The 17,534-nt window shown below is 37.7% G+C and overlaps 7 protein-coding genes across 7 annotated transcripts; 4 read left to right on the top strand and 3 right to left on the bottom strand.

The window, feature by feature from the left end:
- Positions 1–647: 647 nt before the first annotated feature.
- On the top strand, positions 648–1,301 carry ERD2 (Erd2p; the record flags this gene model as incomplete). Its single annotated transcript, XM_071053282.1, has 1 exon — positions 648–1,301. One exon carries the CDS (start codon positions 648–650, stop codon positions 1,299–1,301), a length of 654 nt encoding a protein of 217 aa, XP_070910690.1.
- A 233-nt stretch (positions 1,302–1,534) lies between these two features.
- PRE7 (proteasome core particle subunit beta 6) lies at positions 1,535–2,260 on the bottom strand (the record flags this gene model as incomplete). Its single annotated transcript, XM_071053281.1, has 1 exon — positions 1,535–2,260. The coding sequence occupies one exon, from the start codon at positions 2,258–2,260 to the stop codon at positions 1,535–1,537; it is 726 nt and encodes a 241-aa protein (XP_070910689.1).
- Positions 2,261–3,452: 1,192 nt separating this feature from the next.
- FUI1 (uridine permease) lies at positions 3,453–5,327 on the top strand (the record flags this gene model as incomplete). The annotated part of the gene is made up of 1 exon (XM_071053280.1): positions 3,453–5,327. One exon carries the CDS (start codon positions 3,453–3,455, stop codon positions 5,325–5,327), a length of 1,875 nt encoding a protein of 624 aa, XP_070910688.1.
- A 1,723-nt stretch (positions 5,328–7,050) lies between these two features.
- On the bottom strand, positions 7,051–7,893 carry ECM13 (Ecm13p; the record flags this gene model as incomplete). The annotated part of the gene is made up of 1 exon (XM_071053279.1): positions 7,051–7,893. The coding sequence occupies one exon, from the start codon at positions 7,891–7,893 to the stop codon at positions 7,051–7,053; it is 843 nt and encodes a 280-aa protein (XP_070910687.1).
- A 1,493-nt stretch (positions 7,894–9,386) lies between these two features.
- COR1 (ubiquinol--cytochrome-c reductase subunit COR1) lies at positions 9,387–10,739 on the top strand (the record flags this gene model as incomplete). The annotated part of the gene is made up of 1 exon (XM_071053278.1): positions 9,387–10,739. The coding sequence occupies one exon, from the start codon at positions 9,387–9,389 to the stop codon at positions 10,737–10,739; it is 1,353 nt and encodes a 450-aa protein (XP_070910686.1).
- Positions 10,740–11,503: 764 nt separating this feature from the next.
- On the bottom strand, positions 11,504–12,538 carry PSY4 (Psy4p; the record flags this gene model as incomplete). The annotated part of the gene is made up of 1 exon (XM_071053277.1): positions 11,504–12,538. One exon carries the CDS (start codon positions 12,536–12,538, stop codon positions 11,504–11,506), a length of 1,035 nt encoding a protein of 344 aa, XP_070910685.1.
- A 651-nt stretch (positions 12,539–13,189) lies between these two features.
- EDE1 (Ede1p) lies at positions 13,190–17,125 on the top strand (the record flags this gene model as incomplete). Its single annotated transcript, XM_071053276.1, has 1 exon — positions 13,190–17,125. The coding sequence occupies one exon, from the start codon at positions 13,190–13,192 to the stop codon at positions 17,123–17,125; it is 3,936 nt and encodes a 1,311-aa protein (XP_070910684.1).
- Positions 17,126–17,534: the final 409 nt, after the last annotated feature.

Here is a 17,534-nt window from a genome sequence, read left to right as displayed (position 1 = left end):
TCAATAATACGTACCAAATGTTCTCCTTTTAAATAAAATAATATGATTAATCAATCCACACAATATATGACAAAGTACTACCTAATTATTTTAAAAGAATAGCAGCTATTACATATTTATATCGTTATACAACTTTGTATAATTATTAATATTTTTCAGTAGTTACTATGTAATGCTTTTTCCACACATATCAATGGGGACTACCTGTGCAAATAATATTACTATTGAACACCAAGGAACAGATCTCAAATAGCCAATTCCTCCATTCAATTACTATTAATATATTAAAATATAATAAAACAATAACAAAATACTAGCAAATTAATAATTATATAGTTCTTATTTATATCCGTCACTATATACGTTAATTAGTGTGTGCGTTGTCCGGTTCGATGGCCAATTTTTTTTTGTTATGGAAAAGAGGATCTTCAATTAAAAAGCAATATGAAAACCCCCAAAAACTTTCAATATTCAAAGTTCTATGTCATAGACACTCAGATAAGAGATTCAGGTATATTGGAATTTACATCCTATCTTAGTGGGAAAGGGACAGGAATAGGTACAGAAAGAAAGAACGCCTCGAGGAGTAAGATAAAAACTGAATTAGGAGCAAAAACAGTAAGCAAACATCAAATAATCAAATAATAATGAATTTGTTCAGAATCTTGGCTGATATCTCGCATTGTGCCAGTATAGTGATTCTTCTTCACACTATTAGGAAGACTGGCTCTATTTCCGGTGTTTCTATTAAGACTCAGGTGTTATATGCACTGGTGTTCATCACTAGATATCTCAACTTGTTTACCCGTTGGATTTCTATCTACAACACTGTGATGAAGGTTTTCCTAATTGTCTCCTCCATATACACTGTTAGAGAGCTTCAGAAGTATAAATACAAGAACCCAGTTGCATACCAGGAGATGATTATGGGTGACGCATTCAAGGTGCAATACTTGCTAGTTCCTTGTCTAGTTTTGGCCTTCGTTTTCAACCACGGGTTTGGATTGATCTCATTGAATCAAAGTTTCTCCATGTGGCTAGAGAGTGTTGCTATCATGCCACAATTATTCATGTTGTCGAAGAGTGGTAAAGCTCCAGCTTTGACTACTCATTATATCTTCGCCTTGGGTCTTTACAGAGCCCTATATATTCCAAACTGGATTTGGAGATACTGTTATGAATCTAGATTCGACAAGTTGGCCTTTGTGACTGGTGTAATCCAGACCTTGGTTTACTCTGACTTCTTTTACATTTATTACAAGAAGGTTATCAAGGGTCTAGGTTTCCAATTGCCTCATTAAAACCAATAGATTCAACAATTTCAAATAAAAATGCAAAAAAAAAGAAACTACAACTGATATTCTGTATAGAGGTATTATTACATAGAAGTAACATAATTTTTTTTTATGATAGAACAAATTGTATTCTAACTTACCATTATTTTTATCATTACATATAGATTTAAGAAAACCCTTTATAACAAAAAAAATATCTCGTTGATTTTTATAGATATATATACATAAATATAAGAAAATCAATCTCTCTTCAATTCGAAAAATTCTTTCCTTACACCATCCTTAGTTACAATTAGGATCTCTAGACCGTCACCGACGTGTATATGTCTCTCAGTGGCGGATGTGAATGCATCTCTGACTAACTTTATAACCTCCTCCAGACTTAGATATTTAAGTTCTTTTTTCTCTTTACCGTCCGTACCGGGAACGTATTGGTTCTTAAAGTTCACCTGGTTGTCAAGGAACGGCATGATTAGGGAGGCAGCGGCACCACCTGCCCTACATTGTTCCCTTTCGTATGAGCCCACAGGATCAAAGGAATACACGGCACCTTTACCTTCTTCGTCTAGACCAGCTATAATGGTATGCACATAGTATGGGAAAAATCTCTTGCCGTACAACAGATGTTGGATATTCCTTGCAGCCGAGCTGATTGACAGCTTCTTATCGTTGTGATCGAAATGGTACCACTTAATACTGTTCTTAAACCGCTTCACTAGGGCCTCACCATCGGCAGCGAAACCATTGGCAGAGATAATAATGTTGTCACCACAATCGAAAACTTTAGGCTCGTAACGAGAATTAATAGAGTAATCTGTGGTGTGCCTTGTGTCACCAGCAAGAACAGCAAAGTCCTCACCCGCTATACCTAGGATAGTACCACCATTGTCAGAATATGGATTGAATCTATGCTCAATTGGAACATTACTAGCTTCCGAAGAATAATCTGAAGCCACTGTAGCCATTTTTATTTTTATTTTTATATTATATTTATCAGTCTTCCGTTAAGTAGAAATTACTATTTATTTAAGTAGTATCTTTCTCTTTCTCTTCTCTTTATTGCCTTCCTTAAACAATACACTATATTATTTCATTATAAAGATTCCAAGGGGAGGAAAGGTTAGATTTCTTTTAATGGGCATTGAGTTTGCCACTTCAACGTATATAATGATTTACCATGTGATATATCACATGATTATATCATGAGATCATGTGATCTCGCGACTCGATCTCTCGACTCTCAATAATAATAATGCATTGCAGAACCGCTGGTATATTTGATAACAATTGAACAATGAGCAATTTTGGTGTTTTTTTTTACTTTGTCTTTAACCCTAATCTCTCTCTCTCTCTCTGATCGGATTATCCGGCTTACGCCGGCGGATATATTCCACTACCAAAAGAGAATTTCCAAATCAGGAAACTCTTATCAGGACATTTTCGGAAAAAAAGAACTTCTTCCTGTAAGATTGGGACAAATGCATTAACCGTCGGAAGAATAAGTTCTTTGTGCTAGCCCCCTCTTTTTTTTTCTTCCTTATAGTAATGCACGGCTTTCTCTCTTTGACACAAAAATTGCTTTTTTTAATTTTTTTTTGAAGAAGTTTTTTCTTGGCTTCTCTGCATCTGTCTCTTAGGGCGCCAAAGTTTTTCCGGTTTTTCAAATCTATTTTATCTTCTACCCAGTGATCAGCCCATACAGAATACGAAATCAATGCCACTACAAAGATTTTCGTATTTTCTTTCTTTTTTTATATATATCTCTCTATTATCTCCGTATAGGGAAGGATCTTTTTAATTGCTTTTTTTTTAATTCCCCCATTGACACAATTGCTGAATAATACTGGCTCTCTGTGACGACACAATGGCATAGGGCTGCATAGTGTCGATGCGATGTGTTAAGGAGAGAGATGTAAACTTATTTTCACTAGTAAGGACATTTATTTGATTTGTCCTGAAAAATTTTTCTTCATTCAATTTGCAATTCTTTCTCCAACGGATATTAATTTAGTTTGAAATCCTATATAAATAATATGAAATATTATATTCCAAGGAATTTTTAAATATCTTTTCTAAAATCGCTATTCTTGCTTGATGTAGTTTTGTACACACTAAAAATAAACTAAGCTAGTCCATAAAAAGTCTATAGTTCAAAATATGCATAACATTACCTCTTCTAGTGAGGAACATAATTTTAGCATGACAAGCGATGAGATTGTCAAGCACAGGAGCGAGGGTTCTGAGGAGGAAAAGGACTACAAGATTGAAACTGTAAATATCACTGATACTAACGATGTCGACGACTCTAGCGAGAGCGAAGACGACGACGACAAATATAAAAAAGCCGGTAAATGGCGCTACTATCTCTTCAGAATCGTTGATTTCCTTGAGGTGAAGCAAAGTAACTCAGAAGGTGAGATCACCGAGAGTAAATCCGTTCTAGAGACATTCATTTACAACGATGACTTGGCGCCAGTCGACAAGGCCAGAAGAGTGTGGACGTGGAAGGAGTACATCTTCTTCTGGATCTCTGGTGCTTTCAACGTGAACACATGGCAAATTTCCGCTACAGGTCTACAATTGGGTCTGAACTGGTGGCAGACTTGGATCTGTATCTGGGTCGGTTACACCTTTGTCGCTTTGTTCCTGATCGCCGGTTCCCGTGTCGGTAACATGTACCACATCTCATTCCCTATCGCATCCCGTATCGCTTTTGGTACTTACTTCTCCATCTGGATCGTCCTAAACAGAGTCGTTATGGCTTGTGTTTGGTTCTCTACTCTAGCTTACTTGGGTGGTGACTGTGTGCAACTAATGCTGCTCTCCATCTTCGGTAACAACCTAAACACAAAGATCCACGACACTATTCCTAATCCGAACTTGACAAACTTCCAATTCATGTGTTTCATGCTGTTTTGGGTCGTGTCACTACCTTTCCTATGGTTCCCACCTCACAAACTACGTTACATCTTCGCTATCAAGTCTGCCATCACTCCATTCGCTGCTTTCGGTTTCTTGATCTGGACTTTGAAGAAAGCCCATGGCCATTTGGCTCTAGGTAACCTGAACGGTGGTGGTAAGATTTCTAGTAGTGTTTTGGCTTGGTCAGTCATCAGATCTATTATGAGTGCTCTTGATAACTTCTCCACTTTGATTCTAAACGCTCCAGATTTCTCCAGATTCGCTAAGACTCCTAAATCCTCTATTTACTCCCAATTGTTTATTCTTCCTGTCTGTTACGCCGTTATCTCATTAATCGGTATTCTATCCGCCTCTGCCGCCTACAGAATTTACGGTGTCAACTATTGGAACCCTCTAGACATTTTGAACCGTTACTTAGAACACTACACTAGTGGTAATCGTGCTGGTGTTTTCTTGATCTCTTTCGCCTTTGCCTTTGATCAACTTGGTTCTAACTTGTCCGGTAATGCTATCCCTGCTGGTACAGATATGACTGCGCTACTACCAAAGTTTATCAACATTAGACGTGGTGCTTACATTTGTGCTTGTATTGCTCTGGTCATTTGTCCTTGGAACTTGATGGCTTCTTCTTCCAAGTTTACCACTGCTTTGGGTGCTTACGCTGTTTTCTTGTCTGCCATTGCCGGTGTCATTTCTGCCGATTACTTCATTGTCAGAAAGGGTTACGTCAATGTGTTCGACTGTTACAGTAACAAACCAGGTTCCTTTTACATGTACAACAAATACGGTACAAACTGGAGAGCTGTTGCTGGTTACATCGTCGGTATTGCTCCTAACTTTGCTGGTTTCTTGGGTTCCATTGACGTTCACGTCCCAGTTGGTGCCATGAAGGTCTACTACTTGAACTACTTCATTGGTTACTTGGTTGCTGCTCTAGTCTACTTGGTTCTTGTATACTACTTCCCAGTTAAGGGTGTGCCAGATAACGCTAAGTTATTTGACCGTGTATGGCACGAAGAGTGGATCGAAGTCGAAGACTTCCGTGCTCAAAGAGAAGCTTACGAGAAGTACGGTGACATTTCAATGGCCGATGCCAAACTTTCTGCTTAAGGAGCATTAATTCATAACAAAAACTACATTCATTAGCATCATCAAAAAAAACCAACATCCTTATCATGAACCATAAGGAAAAAATTGCATTAATATAATAATAATAATAACAATAATAATAAAAAAAAAATTTTAAAAAGAAAAAAAAGGATTCCAAAAAAAATATACTTAATAAGTTGTCAAGTTCTGTAACATTATATCTCCTACACTAACGTCCTTAATTATTTCTTATAGCATAAATATTTTTTTCAAGTCATTACGTTAACGTTAACATTTTTTACGATCAGCATTATAATATATATTTAAGTTTCTTTAACATTTAATTTTAATTTCATGTAGGAAATCATTTACGACAGCAAGTAGTTTTTAAAATCTTTATTTTACCCTTATTTTTAATTTCTTATCACGAGACAATGCGATAATTCTATTTTTTTTTTTTTTAGTGTAGATGTTAGATACAGTTGGTAACAACTCATTCTTAATTCGTTATCCGATAACCGATTTTTAGTTAAAGAACATACAAAATGTTCTTTAATTCAAGCCAATGAGAATTCATTCTCATCTCACCAATAATATAGTTCGTAAGCTTTTTCCTTATTCATGGATAAGCTTTTTTCTATTGAAGTATTTCCCTATTCCTAATTTCGGTTTAAGTTACTAAAAACATTACTAAAAGACCCCATTACTAATAGTCTTCCCGATTTCTTTTTTTTTTTTTTGAAAGCGTTATAGGCGAAAGAAGAAAAGGGCAAAAAAATAAAGATCGATGATGTAACTACTACGACACCAAAAACAAGAAAAGACTAACTTCCTTTTCTACTTACTATTAAAGGGCCCCCCGCACCTCTCACCCACAAGATGGCAATCCCGAGATTTCCCTACCACCCCTTCTATGCAGTATCGTGGCTACTACGGTTATTACCGGATGGGTGTCCAAATCACGATTTTCCTACATCTGCTGTAGTGTATTATTGAAATGAAAAGTCGGTGTTATAATGAATAAAATTGCCAAATTGGGTCAAAATTACATTGCTATTGGTATAGGGATGTATCGGTATCGGGATGGGGACAGCCTTCGAGGATAGGAGGGTGTATATCTTAAATAATGTAGTGCATATTTTCTAACGTTTGTAGATCTTTAACTGAACTAGATATATAGCTTTTCCCACCCCCTTTCTAAAGAAGGGCGAAAAAAATAACAACAAACAGAATATACAAGAATGTAGTCTGACTCTTTCAATGTTATTGAAGACTGATTCAAGGTTGAACAAAACTAGTAAAACAAAGAAAAATAGGGATACTAAAGGGCAAACATATGCTGATACTGTATAACCTAAAAAAGAAAGCATTTAGCTGGTTTGATAACAAGAGGCGTTATCTTATTTTTTGGTTTTTGACAAGTACACAAATAGTATCAAAAAAGCAAGTAAATATCATAAAAAAGCAAGTAAATATCATTAAAAAGAGTAAATAAAAATAAATACAGGATAATAGCTGAGAGAAACAAAAGAATAATTATTAATAAAAAAGAAAACTATGCAGAGAATATTATTATCGAAACAAAAAAAAAAATAATACTAAAAAAAACAATACTTATTAATTTTTAAAGGATCAAAAAAAAAAGAAATTTCTTTTTTTTTCTTAATTTAAAGAAAAAACCCACAAACCAATAGAAAATAAATACGTTGAAAAGACCAATGAACAAGATACAAAGAAAGAATGGTTATACTAATGTTTCAGCTGAGTAGCACTCTTTTCTTTGATGTAGTTGCAGATTATTTAGTTTTTCAAAGGTCTTGAACGCGTCATTATCGTCCAATGGACTATTCAAAGAGTGTTCGTCCGAGTCACTTCCAGAGCAAACCTCGGTACTTTCTTTGAAATCGTTAGACTTGTCCTCGTTAGTACAACTTATACTAAGCTGTAGGTTACCTGTGCTCGGCTCTCTATGATGGCCTTCCTCGCACGGTTCTTCCCATATCGTAGCGAATTCGTTATTATTACTATTATTGATATTGTTGTTGTTAGTGACTTCCTCGGTACGTCCAGCGTAGTTGGTATGGAAAGCCATCTTAACAATGTAATCCTCTTCTTCCTCCTCCTCCTCATCTTCTTCATCAACATCTTGTTGTTCATCGTCTTCGTAGACTTCTTCTTCTTGTTCACGGATATCGTAACTGAACTCAATGTTTGGTTCACTCGAGTCCTCACTCTCGTATTCAGAGTCAGACTCCGAGTCAGACTCTGAATCAGAGCTATAGTAGTAGTAATCAGCACCGTTAGAAGTCTCCTGGTGAGTAGACGATTTCAGTTCTGGCTGATACGAACCTTGTCTCGAAAGATGAAGGTCTTCCTCTCTTTCTTCTTCCTGTACTTGTTGACGTTTCAACAAATTTACACGCTCCACGTTCTCCGTTATCTTATCGAGAAGATTAGCATGTCCTACTAACACTCTAAGGTTGTACTCTTTATTAGCCCTCTGAGCATCCTTAGCACACCTCATTAATTTAGTCCTAGCTTTAGAAGCTAGAGCATATTGATCTTGTAAAGCCATAGTAAGCATCATTATATAAATTATATTCTTGTTTATTTTTTTTTTTTGTTTTTACTTGTATTTTATTTTTATTTAAAGAATTTATTATATTTTACTTTCTAATCATGCAATATATATATTTAAATTTTTAAAGTTCAATAAAAAATTCAAATTGTGAATGGATTATGTTATAAACAGCTCAGCTAATGGGTCTTTTTCTTTTTTATTTGCTTTTTCTAGTCAGAATAAAAAGAAAGGGATAAAGGATTTTCAAAGCTACTAGATACTAGCACTAAGTACTAGATACTATTGCTATTACTATTACTATTACTATTAGCTTTATAATATTTAAAAACCGTTAATCCCAAAAACCCTTCTAGAAGCAAAAATATAAGTTGATAGCACAGAAGGAGGGGCAGAGAAAGGAATATATAGGAATAGGGATTTTCTTCTCCCTTTTCCACCTTCCACCTTCCACCTTTCCGCTGTTTCTAAGTGTTTCTCAGTGTTTCTCAGTGTTCTCAGTGTGTTATTATTATAAAGGGATTTCTAGTAGACGTGGAAAGAGATCTTAGGATGTAAATCAAAAAAATCAATTATGAGAAGTTATCAAATTCGTAGATGGGAGGATCTAGAACTTTGTATTTGCGGGTTTGCGGGAAAAAAATATGGCTACGTCGTTTCTTCTTTAACACCTCTACTCTGTGTCTCTATACCCTGCGTCAGTCTCTGTACATAGGAAAATTCCCTATCATCCTTCGTTCGGATTTAGGGAAATAAAAAAAAAAAAGAAGTGGAACGGATTAAAAAACAAAAACTATCTCGGGATCAAAAAAAAAACAAACCGAATTCGGAAAGCCGAAAAAAAATGGTAGAAGAAGAAAAACGCTTTTCATCCATCACACACTTTCTCTCTCTCTCTCTCTTTCACATCACACAAACAAACATACAAACACACACACTGACACACACACACACCACTTCTCATCCCCATCCACCCCTCTCTGCCAGGCCTCCCCCGATCACCGAATCCCCTCCGTCCCCGTCCCGTTCCCAAAAGAATTAAAATTAAATAAAACAACGAAATTTCCACGGAGCCAAATGGATATCATGATTAAAACAAATTGATGATTGCATATACGTATATCATGCTGCCACGTGAACTATGAGTACATACGTACATAACTATATACATATATACGAGTACAACACGTGATACTCAAAACTGACCAATCAGAATAGAACACCGGGTAATTTCATTGCTATTCGTTAATTAGGCAGAAGAAGCAGTTAAGCCACAGACAACACTAGGCAGAGAGGGAGAGAGAGAGGGAGGGAGAGAGAGGGCCTATTTTACTTATTTTCAGTGAGAGAGTAAGAGAGACTAGCTTCGATGATATCGGGCTTTATAATAAGACAAATTATATTATAAGGAAGGGAGGTTTTTATATTATTATTATTTGTATTCTATAGTAAAGCAAACTATTTTAAAATAACTATAACAAGATTAAAAGAAAAAAAAAATAATGTTGAGAGTTGGGTCTAAACAATTGAAGAGAGGGTTTGCGTCACAAGTTAAGGTTTTGGCACCTGAGATCAGTCAGTTGTCTAATGGTTTGACCGTTGCTACTGAGACCAATCCTACGTCTACAGCTGCTAGTGTTGGTGTAGTGTTTGGTTCTGGTTCTTCTAGTGAGAACCCTTACAACAACGGTATATCCCATCTGTTGTCGAAGAACTACAAGAGTGCTGGTAACCGTCAACTTGCCGCCTCAAAGGGTGTTGAGTTGCGTTCCATAGTGGGTAGAGAGTACCAATCCTACGTGGTGAACTCACTTCCAGGTCAGCTGTCCAAGTCTCTAGAGTTGTTGAACGAGACTGTGTTGCGTAACCCAGCTGGATCCGATTCCGTGTTCCAAGAGACACAGAAGTCTGTGCTAAATGAGTTGGAGCTTTTCGAGGAGAATGACCACAGTGGTAGAGTCATGGAGCACTTGCACGCTACCGCATTCCAAAACACCCCATTGTCCCTGCCTATCAGAGGTACTCAGGAGTCCGTCGAAGGCTTGTTGAAGAGTGACTTGGAACAATTCGCTGACAGACACTTCTTGGCCTCAAACGCAGTGATCGTCGGTACAGGTAACGTCTCCCACCAGGAACTATGTGACTTGGTCGAGAAGTCCACCTTAAACTTCGGCTCCAGTAAGGCCAAGCCAGAGATCACCAAGAAATCTTCTTTCTTGGGTTCTGAAATCAGATTGAGAGATGACACTTTGTCAAAGGCTTATATTGCTATTGCCGCAGAAGGTGAAGCTTTGTCCTCCCCAGACTACTATGTCTCCCAGGTCGCTGCCCAAATCTTCGGCTCTTACAACGCCTTCGAACCAAACTCAAGATTGCAAGGTATCAAGTTGTTGGACGACATCCAGGAGTACCAATTATGTGATGACTTCAGCCACTTTTCTAAATCTTACAGAGACTCCGGTTTGTGGGGTTTCATAACGACTACCCAAAACATCAGCCAAATCGATGATTTGATGCACTTCACTTTGAAGCAATGGAACAGATTGACCATCTCCGTTACTGAAACCGAAGTTGCTCGTGGTAAGGCTCAACTAAAATTGAAGCTAGCTAACGAATGCGCTAAGAGAAACTGTACACTCGCTACAGAATTGGGTAACCTAGTCCTAAACCAAGGCGCTAAATTCAACCAAGATGAGATCTTCAGAAAGATCGATGCCATCACCGTTAAAGATGTTAAGGCTTGGGCTAGTAAGAGACTATGGGACCAAGACATTGCTATTGCTGGTACTGGTCAAATTGAAGGCTTGTTAGACTACATGAGATTGAGAAACGATATGTCTATGATGAGATGGTAATCTGTTTATAAAACAAAACTCCTTGTACTACCATCCATCACACAAAAAAGACAAAAAATGAAATAAAACAAAACAAAACAAGCTTTCATCTTCTCTAATCCATTGCACATATCAAAAACGAACAACAACCAACATATTTTTTTTAACATACCTATATTCACAGAAATCCTTTATCTATTTTTTTTTTCTTCAATCCTCTTCATTCTCGTGCTCAAAGAAGTACCCAATCAAGCAGGCGACCTTTGTATGTTGACAGTATTCATCACTAATTTACTAGAAAAAATTACTACAGATATTTATGTTTATTGTGATTGATTGTAATACTTGTAACAGCAAAAACCTTTTTTCTCTCCACACCTCATGGAAGAAAACAACTAATCTTGTATATGTGTCAATAGGTTTCTCATCCCTACACCGTTTGTACCATTCAGAACAGACAGGGTGAATGAATAAAAAGAACGACTGTCTATATATATAAAAAAAATTATTTATTTATTCGTATATTTAAAAAAAGATCATAAAATTATATTTTCATAATATTAATAAGTTCGTGTCAAAACAGTCTAACAGACAAGGTAAAAAATACAATATTTAATAAGATGTTAACATTAAAAAAAAGGTGAGTACATTATTTTTATATTACAGCTCCAAGGTTTTTGTAGATGTATTTAGTCCCGAATCTCTATGATAAAGGTTTTTTAGGTAACTTTATAGGTTATAAGCATTCTCCAGCTCGATTCTCTTTAGACTTCTCTTTGGGAACGTCACGTGGATTCGTCTATTTTATTCTTCTTACTATGATTTAATTCATCATCAGTAATGGGATCTTCTTGCTCTGAGAGTTTCCTCTTGTATACATCCCCATTCTGATCATCATCATTCTCTTCATCATAATCTTCTTCGTCATCTTCCTCTTCTTCATCATCACCTTCAATATAATCATCATCATCATCTTCATCATCTTCATCAGCCTGTACCTGAAGCCCAGCTCTGTTCATAGATCGACTATGCTCTTCATGCATCCCGTCGGCTAGATCATCATCCTCATAATACTCCTCCACAATGAAGTCCTCGTCCTGTTCTCCAAGTTGTTTTGCATGCCTTAATCTTTCTTGTTCTTCCTCTTCTTCTTCCATTTCTTCATCGAAGGTCAGATTCACACTCATGATGGTATCTATTTCTTTTATAAATGGTGTTATAGCGTTGGCAGTTTTTTCATCCATCCACGATATTTTTGTCAAGGCCACATCATTCTGTTCGTTAGAAGATTGACTCTCCTTATCATCTCCTTCTTTCATCTCATATCTGTGCCAAGATGTCTCAACCATACAACATTTCTCCAGTGCGTGCACATATTTGTTCATTTCATAAGTCTTGAAATATCTGAAGGGATCATAACATATATCACATATACGTGCTATTGTAAATGGGTACACACCTTTCTCTACGAATGTATGAAGTAGGTGGTCTTTTATACGCTCTAAAGCTCTCTTCAAGGCAGAAACTTCCTCCTCATCATCTTCATCTGCATCTGTGGCCCCACCTTGAGCATCCTCTTCAACTGGTTTCTTTACACTTTCAGAATTATGATCATCAAGATTGCTACGCTTCTTCCGCTGGAATAGGTCTTCAGGTACTGTTTCGCACATATGTTCCAATAACGCAGGCATCAGCTCCTGAACACTTACACGCTCAAATACACTATAATCCTTATCTTCGACAACAGCCTTAAGGTCATTGTACAGCTCAACTGATTTGATCCCATTCAGATTAACACCAACGTCTTCCAATTCAGCCATTAATATGTTTTTTGTTTTTTGTTTCCTAGTTTTTTGCTTAACTGATAGGTTTTACTTGATAAGGTATGAGATAGAACAGGTATGTCTATGGACACACTAATATAGATATTGACAGTATTGTGTTATTTATAGTAATACGTTAGTATTTTTTTATTTTTTACCAGACGTCAAAAGGCGATGAGCTAACTTCATTACCGAAACAAAGCATAGTAAAAAACATTGCAAAAAAACATGCAAACAACCTTGTCACTATTCAGATTCGCAATCCTAAATTCTTTACTACATAAAAACACACTTCAGCTTAACATAATATTATATTACAATCGATCACGTGGATAACATGTATAATAGTGATATACAAGCACGTGAAACAATTACCCTCTTAGAGTCACATGACTATATCAAGCGGTTTGTTCACGTGATATAGTCATGTGACCACATATCCGGGTAATGGTAATATTTGCTGTACCCCCGAAATAATTTTTTTTGTTCCCTTCGCTTCCCTCCTATTATGGGATGGACGACTTGGATTCATGGGATCCTTAAATGATTGATCTATTGTACAATATTTGGTATATTGCATGAGTTAGCCTCTGGAAAAGGCCCAGACAATAGAACATTATTTTTTAAGTGGTACACAAATAAAAAATAATGAGTGCAATTGTGTTTAGGACTCCGCTCTCTCATGAGGAGCAGCAGTTCTACCAGCAAAAGTTCCATCAGTTGGACTCGGAAGATCTGGGGATAGTTACAGGTGAGGCTGCTAAGCCATTGTTAGCTGCGTCTGGTTTATCTTCTCAGGTTTTATCACAGATATGGGCTATTGTTGATATCGATAACAAGGGCTTTTTGAATCAGAATGAGTTTAGTGCAGCTATGCGTATGATTGCGCATTTGCAGGTCTTCCCTAGCCAGCCAGTATCAGCCCAGCTTTATGAGAATCCTCCTTCTAGACTTCCTATGGTCAATGATGATACCACCCAAGTGAGTAGTAACAATAACTCTATGATCGGTAGCGGTAATACTCCAGTACCAGCCACCCCTATGCCTATGCCTATGGGTTCGTCTAACAGTACACCAATCCCAGCGATCTCCCCTAATGATATTTCCAAGTACTCTCAGTTGTATGACAGGTCTGCCAACGGTACGAGTATGCTACCGGGTGATAAGGCTAAGGATATCTTTTTGAAGGCAAGGTTACCTAACCAGACGCTGGGCGAGATTTGGGCATTGTGTGATCGTGATGCCTCTGGAGCATTGACAAAACAAGAGTTCATCATGGCTATGTACTTGATCCAATTAGTAATGGCCAACCACCCTTCTACCAAGCCATTACCTGATCAATTGGCTCCTGAGCTCTGGAATTCGCTAAACCAAATACCATCCAGTGTGCCATCTATGGATCAGCCATTAAGCGCCAGTTCCACTGGTATGTCATCTAACAACCCAACTCCGCTAGCTAGACAAAATACACTATCAAGAGTTTCTTCAGGTGCTTTCTCCAATGCCGCCAACAATTGGCACATGACTCCTGAAAAGAAGGCCCAGTTCGATACAATCTTCGATGCTCTAGACAAGAACCGTGCGGGTGCTCTAGGCTCTCAAGTCTTGGTGCCTTTCTTTCTCTCTTCTAAATTGAGTCAGGAGACCTTGGCCAGTGTTTGGGACTTGGCCGATATTCATAACAATGCAGAGTTCACGAAATTGGAATTTGCGATCGCCATGTTCTTGATTCAAAAGAAAAACGCAGGTATCGATCTACCAGACGTGATTCCAAATGAATTATTACACTCCCCTGCTCTAGGTTTATATCCAGGTGAGAACCAACAACAACCACAACCACAACAACAGCAGCAGCAACCAGCGCAACAACAATACTTACAACAGCCACAACCTCCATTGCCACCTTCTAGAAACACTAAACCTGCAATGGCAGGCACTGTTCAGCCTCAACATTCTAATAATGGTTCCCTTAATGACTTAATGGCACTAAATGGTTCTTTCTCTCCACAACCAACAGCAACTAAGCCATTGACCCACACTGAGTCAGGAAACAGTTTTGATAGTTCTAATATAGCCAACACTATGAACATGAAGAAATTCAACCCATCATCAACTTTTGGTCAGAGCATTATTAAGGAGGAGGAAGAAAAGAATGTCGCAATGGCCTCTCACACAGCTACTATGGGAACCAACGCCCCATCAACCTCAGGTATGTCACCTGCACCACCACAATACCCACCTGCTGCTGAGACTGTCTCGAAATCTGTCAGCTCACCAGTTCAAAGAAACTCTACTCTTCCTAAAGTTCCAAACTTCGGTTCCATTTCAAACGCTGCTGGTTCTGGTTTCAACGCCATAACGGGTGCTACAGGTGCTGTCTTAGGTGGTGCAATTGGTGCAGTTGCAGGTGCTGCCACTGGTACAGTGAGTGGTGCAGTATCAGGTGCTAATAGAGATTTGTTTGCTGATCCCGAATCATCTCACCAACTCTCTCAAGCTACGACCGAAATGGCTAATTTGTCCAACCAAGTAAATTCCCTATCCAACCAAGCTTCCATTACTAGTGATAAGAAATCAAAAGTTCAAAAAGAATTGGCTCGTGTAAATGAAATGAAAGCAAACATTGAGAGTAAATTGGCAACACTGAGAGCCAAATATGATCAAGACGTTAAGGAAACTGAACAACTTGAAGGCCAGCTAACTCAAACTAATAGAGATGTTGATGGTTTGAACCAACAACTTGCCCTAGTAGAGGCTAATTACCATGCTTCTGAATCTAAGCTAAATGAATTAAAAACGCAACACGAAGAATCTCAACAAAAGAACTCTCAGCTAAAAGAACAAATTGCTAACTTCAATACTATGATCGCTACTCTAGAGGCACAGTTGAACGAGAAGAAGCAGATGGTGAAGCAAGAAATGTCCGTTGTTGATGTTAACTCTAAACAACTTGAAGTTAATCAAGTCACTGTTGCTAACTTGGAAAAGGAAATTAGTGGCTTAGATCAACAAGTCTCAGTTTACGTTAACAAGCGTAAGGAATTGGACGAATATAAGAAAACTGTTGAGGAACAACACGCACAACTACAGGCCAGATACCAAGAAATCTCTGATAAGGACAACGAACTGACAGCACGCCAACAAGATTTAGATGAACACAACACTCAAATAGAGGAACAGGAGAAACTGTACCATGAACATGTAGCTAGATTACAAACTATGTTTGATGAGTTAACTGATAGACAAAAGCAATTTGAAAAAGCTGATAATGAACTGAAGGCACGTCATTATGAATATGCTCAAAGATTGCAAGACTTATCCGAAAGACAGGTGAATCTTGCTATGGGTGAAATGCCAAGTGATGCCCAAGATATCATCAATAAACACAAAGAAAATGGCTCTAGTTCTACTGCTAGTAACCTAGGTATTGGTGCTGCCATTGGTGCTGCGGGCGCTGCCGTTGCAGCAGGTGCAGCAGCCACAGTCAACGCTATGACTTCACACAAAGAAGACGATGAAAAGACTGAGAGTGATGTTATGGATAGAGATGTTCCTACAGTCCACTCACAAAGTGAACCTGATGAAAGTGCTGAACATTCCGCTCACAGATCAGAAACCGAAGCCGCAAACCTAGCCGATAACTTTAACGGTGATATGAATGAATACGGCATTCCAAGAACTCAATCTTTGACTTCTTCTGTTGCTAATAATGCTCCACAATCTGTCAGAGACGATGTTGAACTTCCTGAAACATTGGAAGAGAAGGATTCTAAGTCCGATGTCGAAGCAACACCTTCTGCATCTAACACAGATGTCCCTGGAGAATGGGTTTCTGCTCAGCCTGCTGATGGAACCCAAGATACATCTAATGAAAGCGCTCCAACTCATAGCGAATCAGATAACTCCATACAGAATTCTTTAGAGCAACCAGAGCAAAAAAAGAAGATGACCATAGATGAGGAATTCCCTCCAATCCAAGAGTTAAATGTTGATGAGAGTGACTCATCTTCTTCCGACGGAGAATTCCAAGATACTAAGGAGATGCCAGCTGTCAACTCACAACAAACTCAAAGTATGCCTCAGTCCCAAACCTATACTGAAGCTCCAAAGGATGACTTTGATGATGCCTTCACAGAGTTGGAAAAGGCCACTGAAGAAGAACCAAATGTATCTGATTACGAGAACGTTGGCAACCAAGGCTCTTTGGAAGCCTTTGAGACTATCGACCACAAGGACCTAGATGGTGAAATGGCACAAAATAACTTCACCGGTACTGCTGCTCAAACTCCACCAGCTCATCAAGCCCCTCAACAAGGTGCTAAGAATGATGAATGGGATGATATATTTGCTGGTTTTGGCAACGGTGTTAAATCACAACAAATGCCTCAGCCAGTGGCTCAGCCAGCTAGTGCTCAAGGCCTACAAGCTCCACCAATAAACAGAGGCATTGCAACAACCCCAAAATCTCTAGCCGTTGAGGAATTAATGGGTATGGGCTTCGCTGAAGGTGAAGTGGTCAGAGCTCTAGAGAGTAACAACTGGGATTTAGAAGCTGCAACTAACCATCTGCTGGATAGCGCCTGAACTTTTTTCTTAATGATCCAAATGTACTTTTATTTTTTTCAAAAAGATAAAAAATAATTAAAGAAGTCACATTAAACTGTAGTATATATAATATTAATCATATCGCCTCTTTACTGTTTTACCTTATTCGTTATTAAACAAAATTTTGTTTTATACGCTATGTATAAATATGTGTTCTAATAAAAAGAAATATATATTTAAATTTGTATATTGTATAGTTGTATATTATTTATAGCTAATTTAAGCCTTAATCAAGAATAAGTGAGGAACCAATTGTTTGAAGTATAAGAGATAAGAAAAATGGGTATTACCAGTGCAAAATAATATAAAAAAAGAAGAAAACAGAATAAATATCGTTAATAAAATAAAACATTAAAACGTTAAGACCAACAGTAAAAAAAGAAATAAC

The sequence above is a fragment of the Nakaseomyces bracarensis genome, assembly GCF_045282275.1.
Source record: "Nakaseomyces bracarensis strain CBM3 chromosome Unknown Scaff11_0, whole genome shotgun sequence".
In the NCBI taxonomy this organism is placed as follows: Eukaryota; Fungi; Ascomycota; class Saccharomycetes; order Saccharomycetales; family Saccharomycetaceae; genus Nakaseomyces; species Nakaseomyces bracarensis.
The sequence above is the reverse complement of the archived record's forward strand: the minus strand, read 5'-3'. Positions and strand labels throughout refer to the sequence as shown.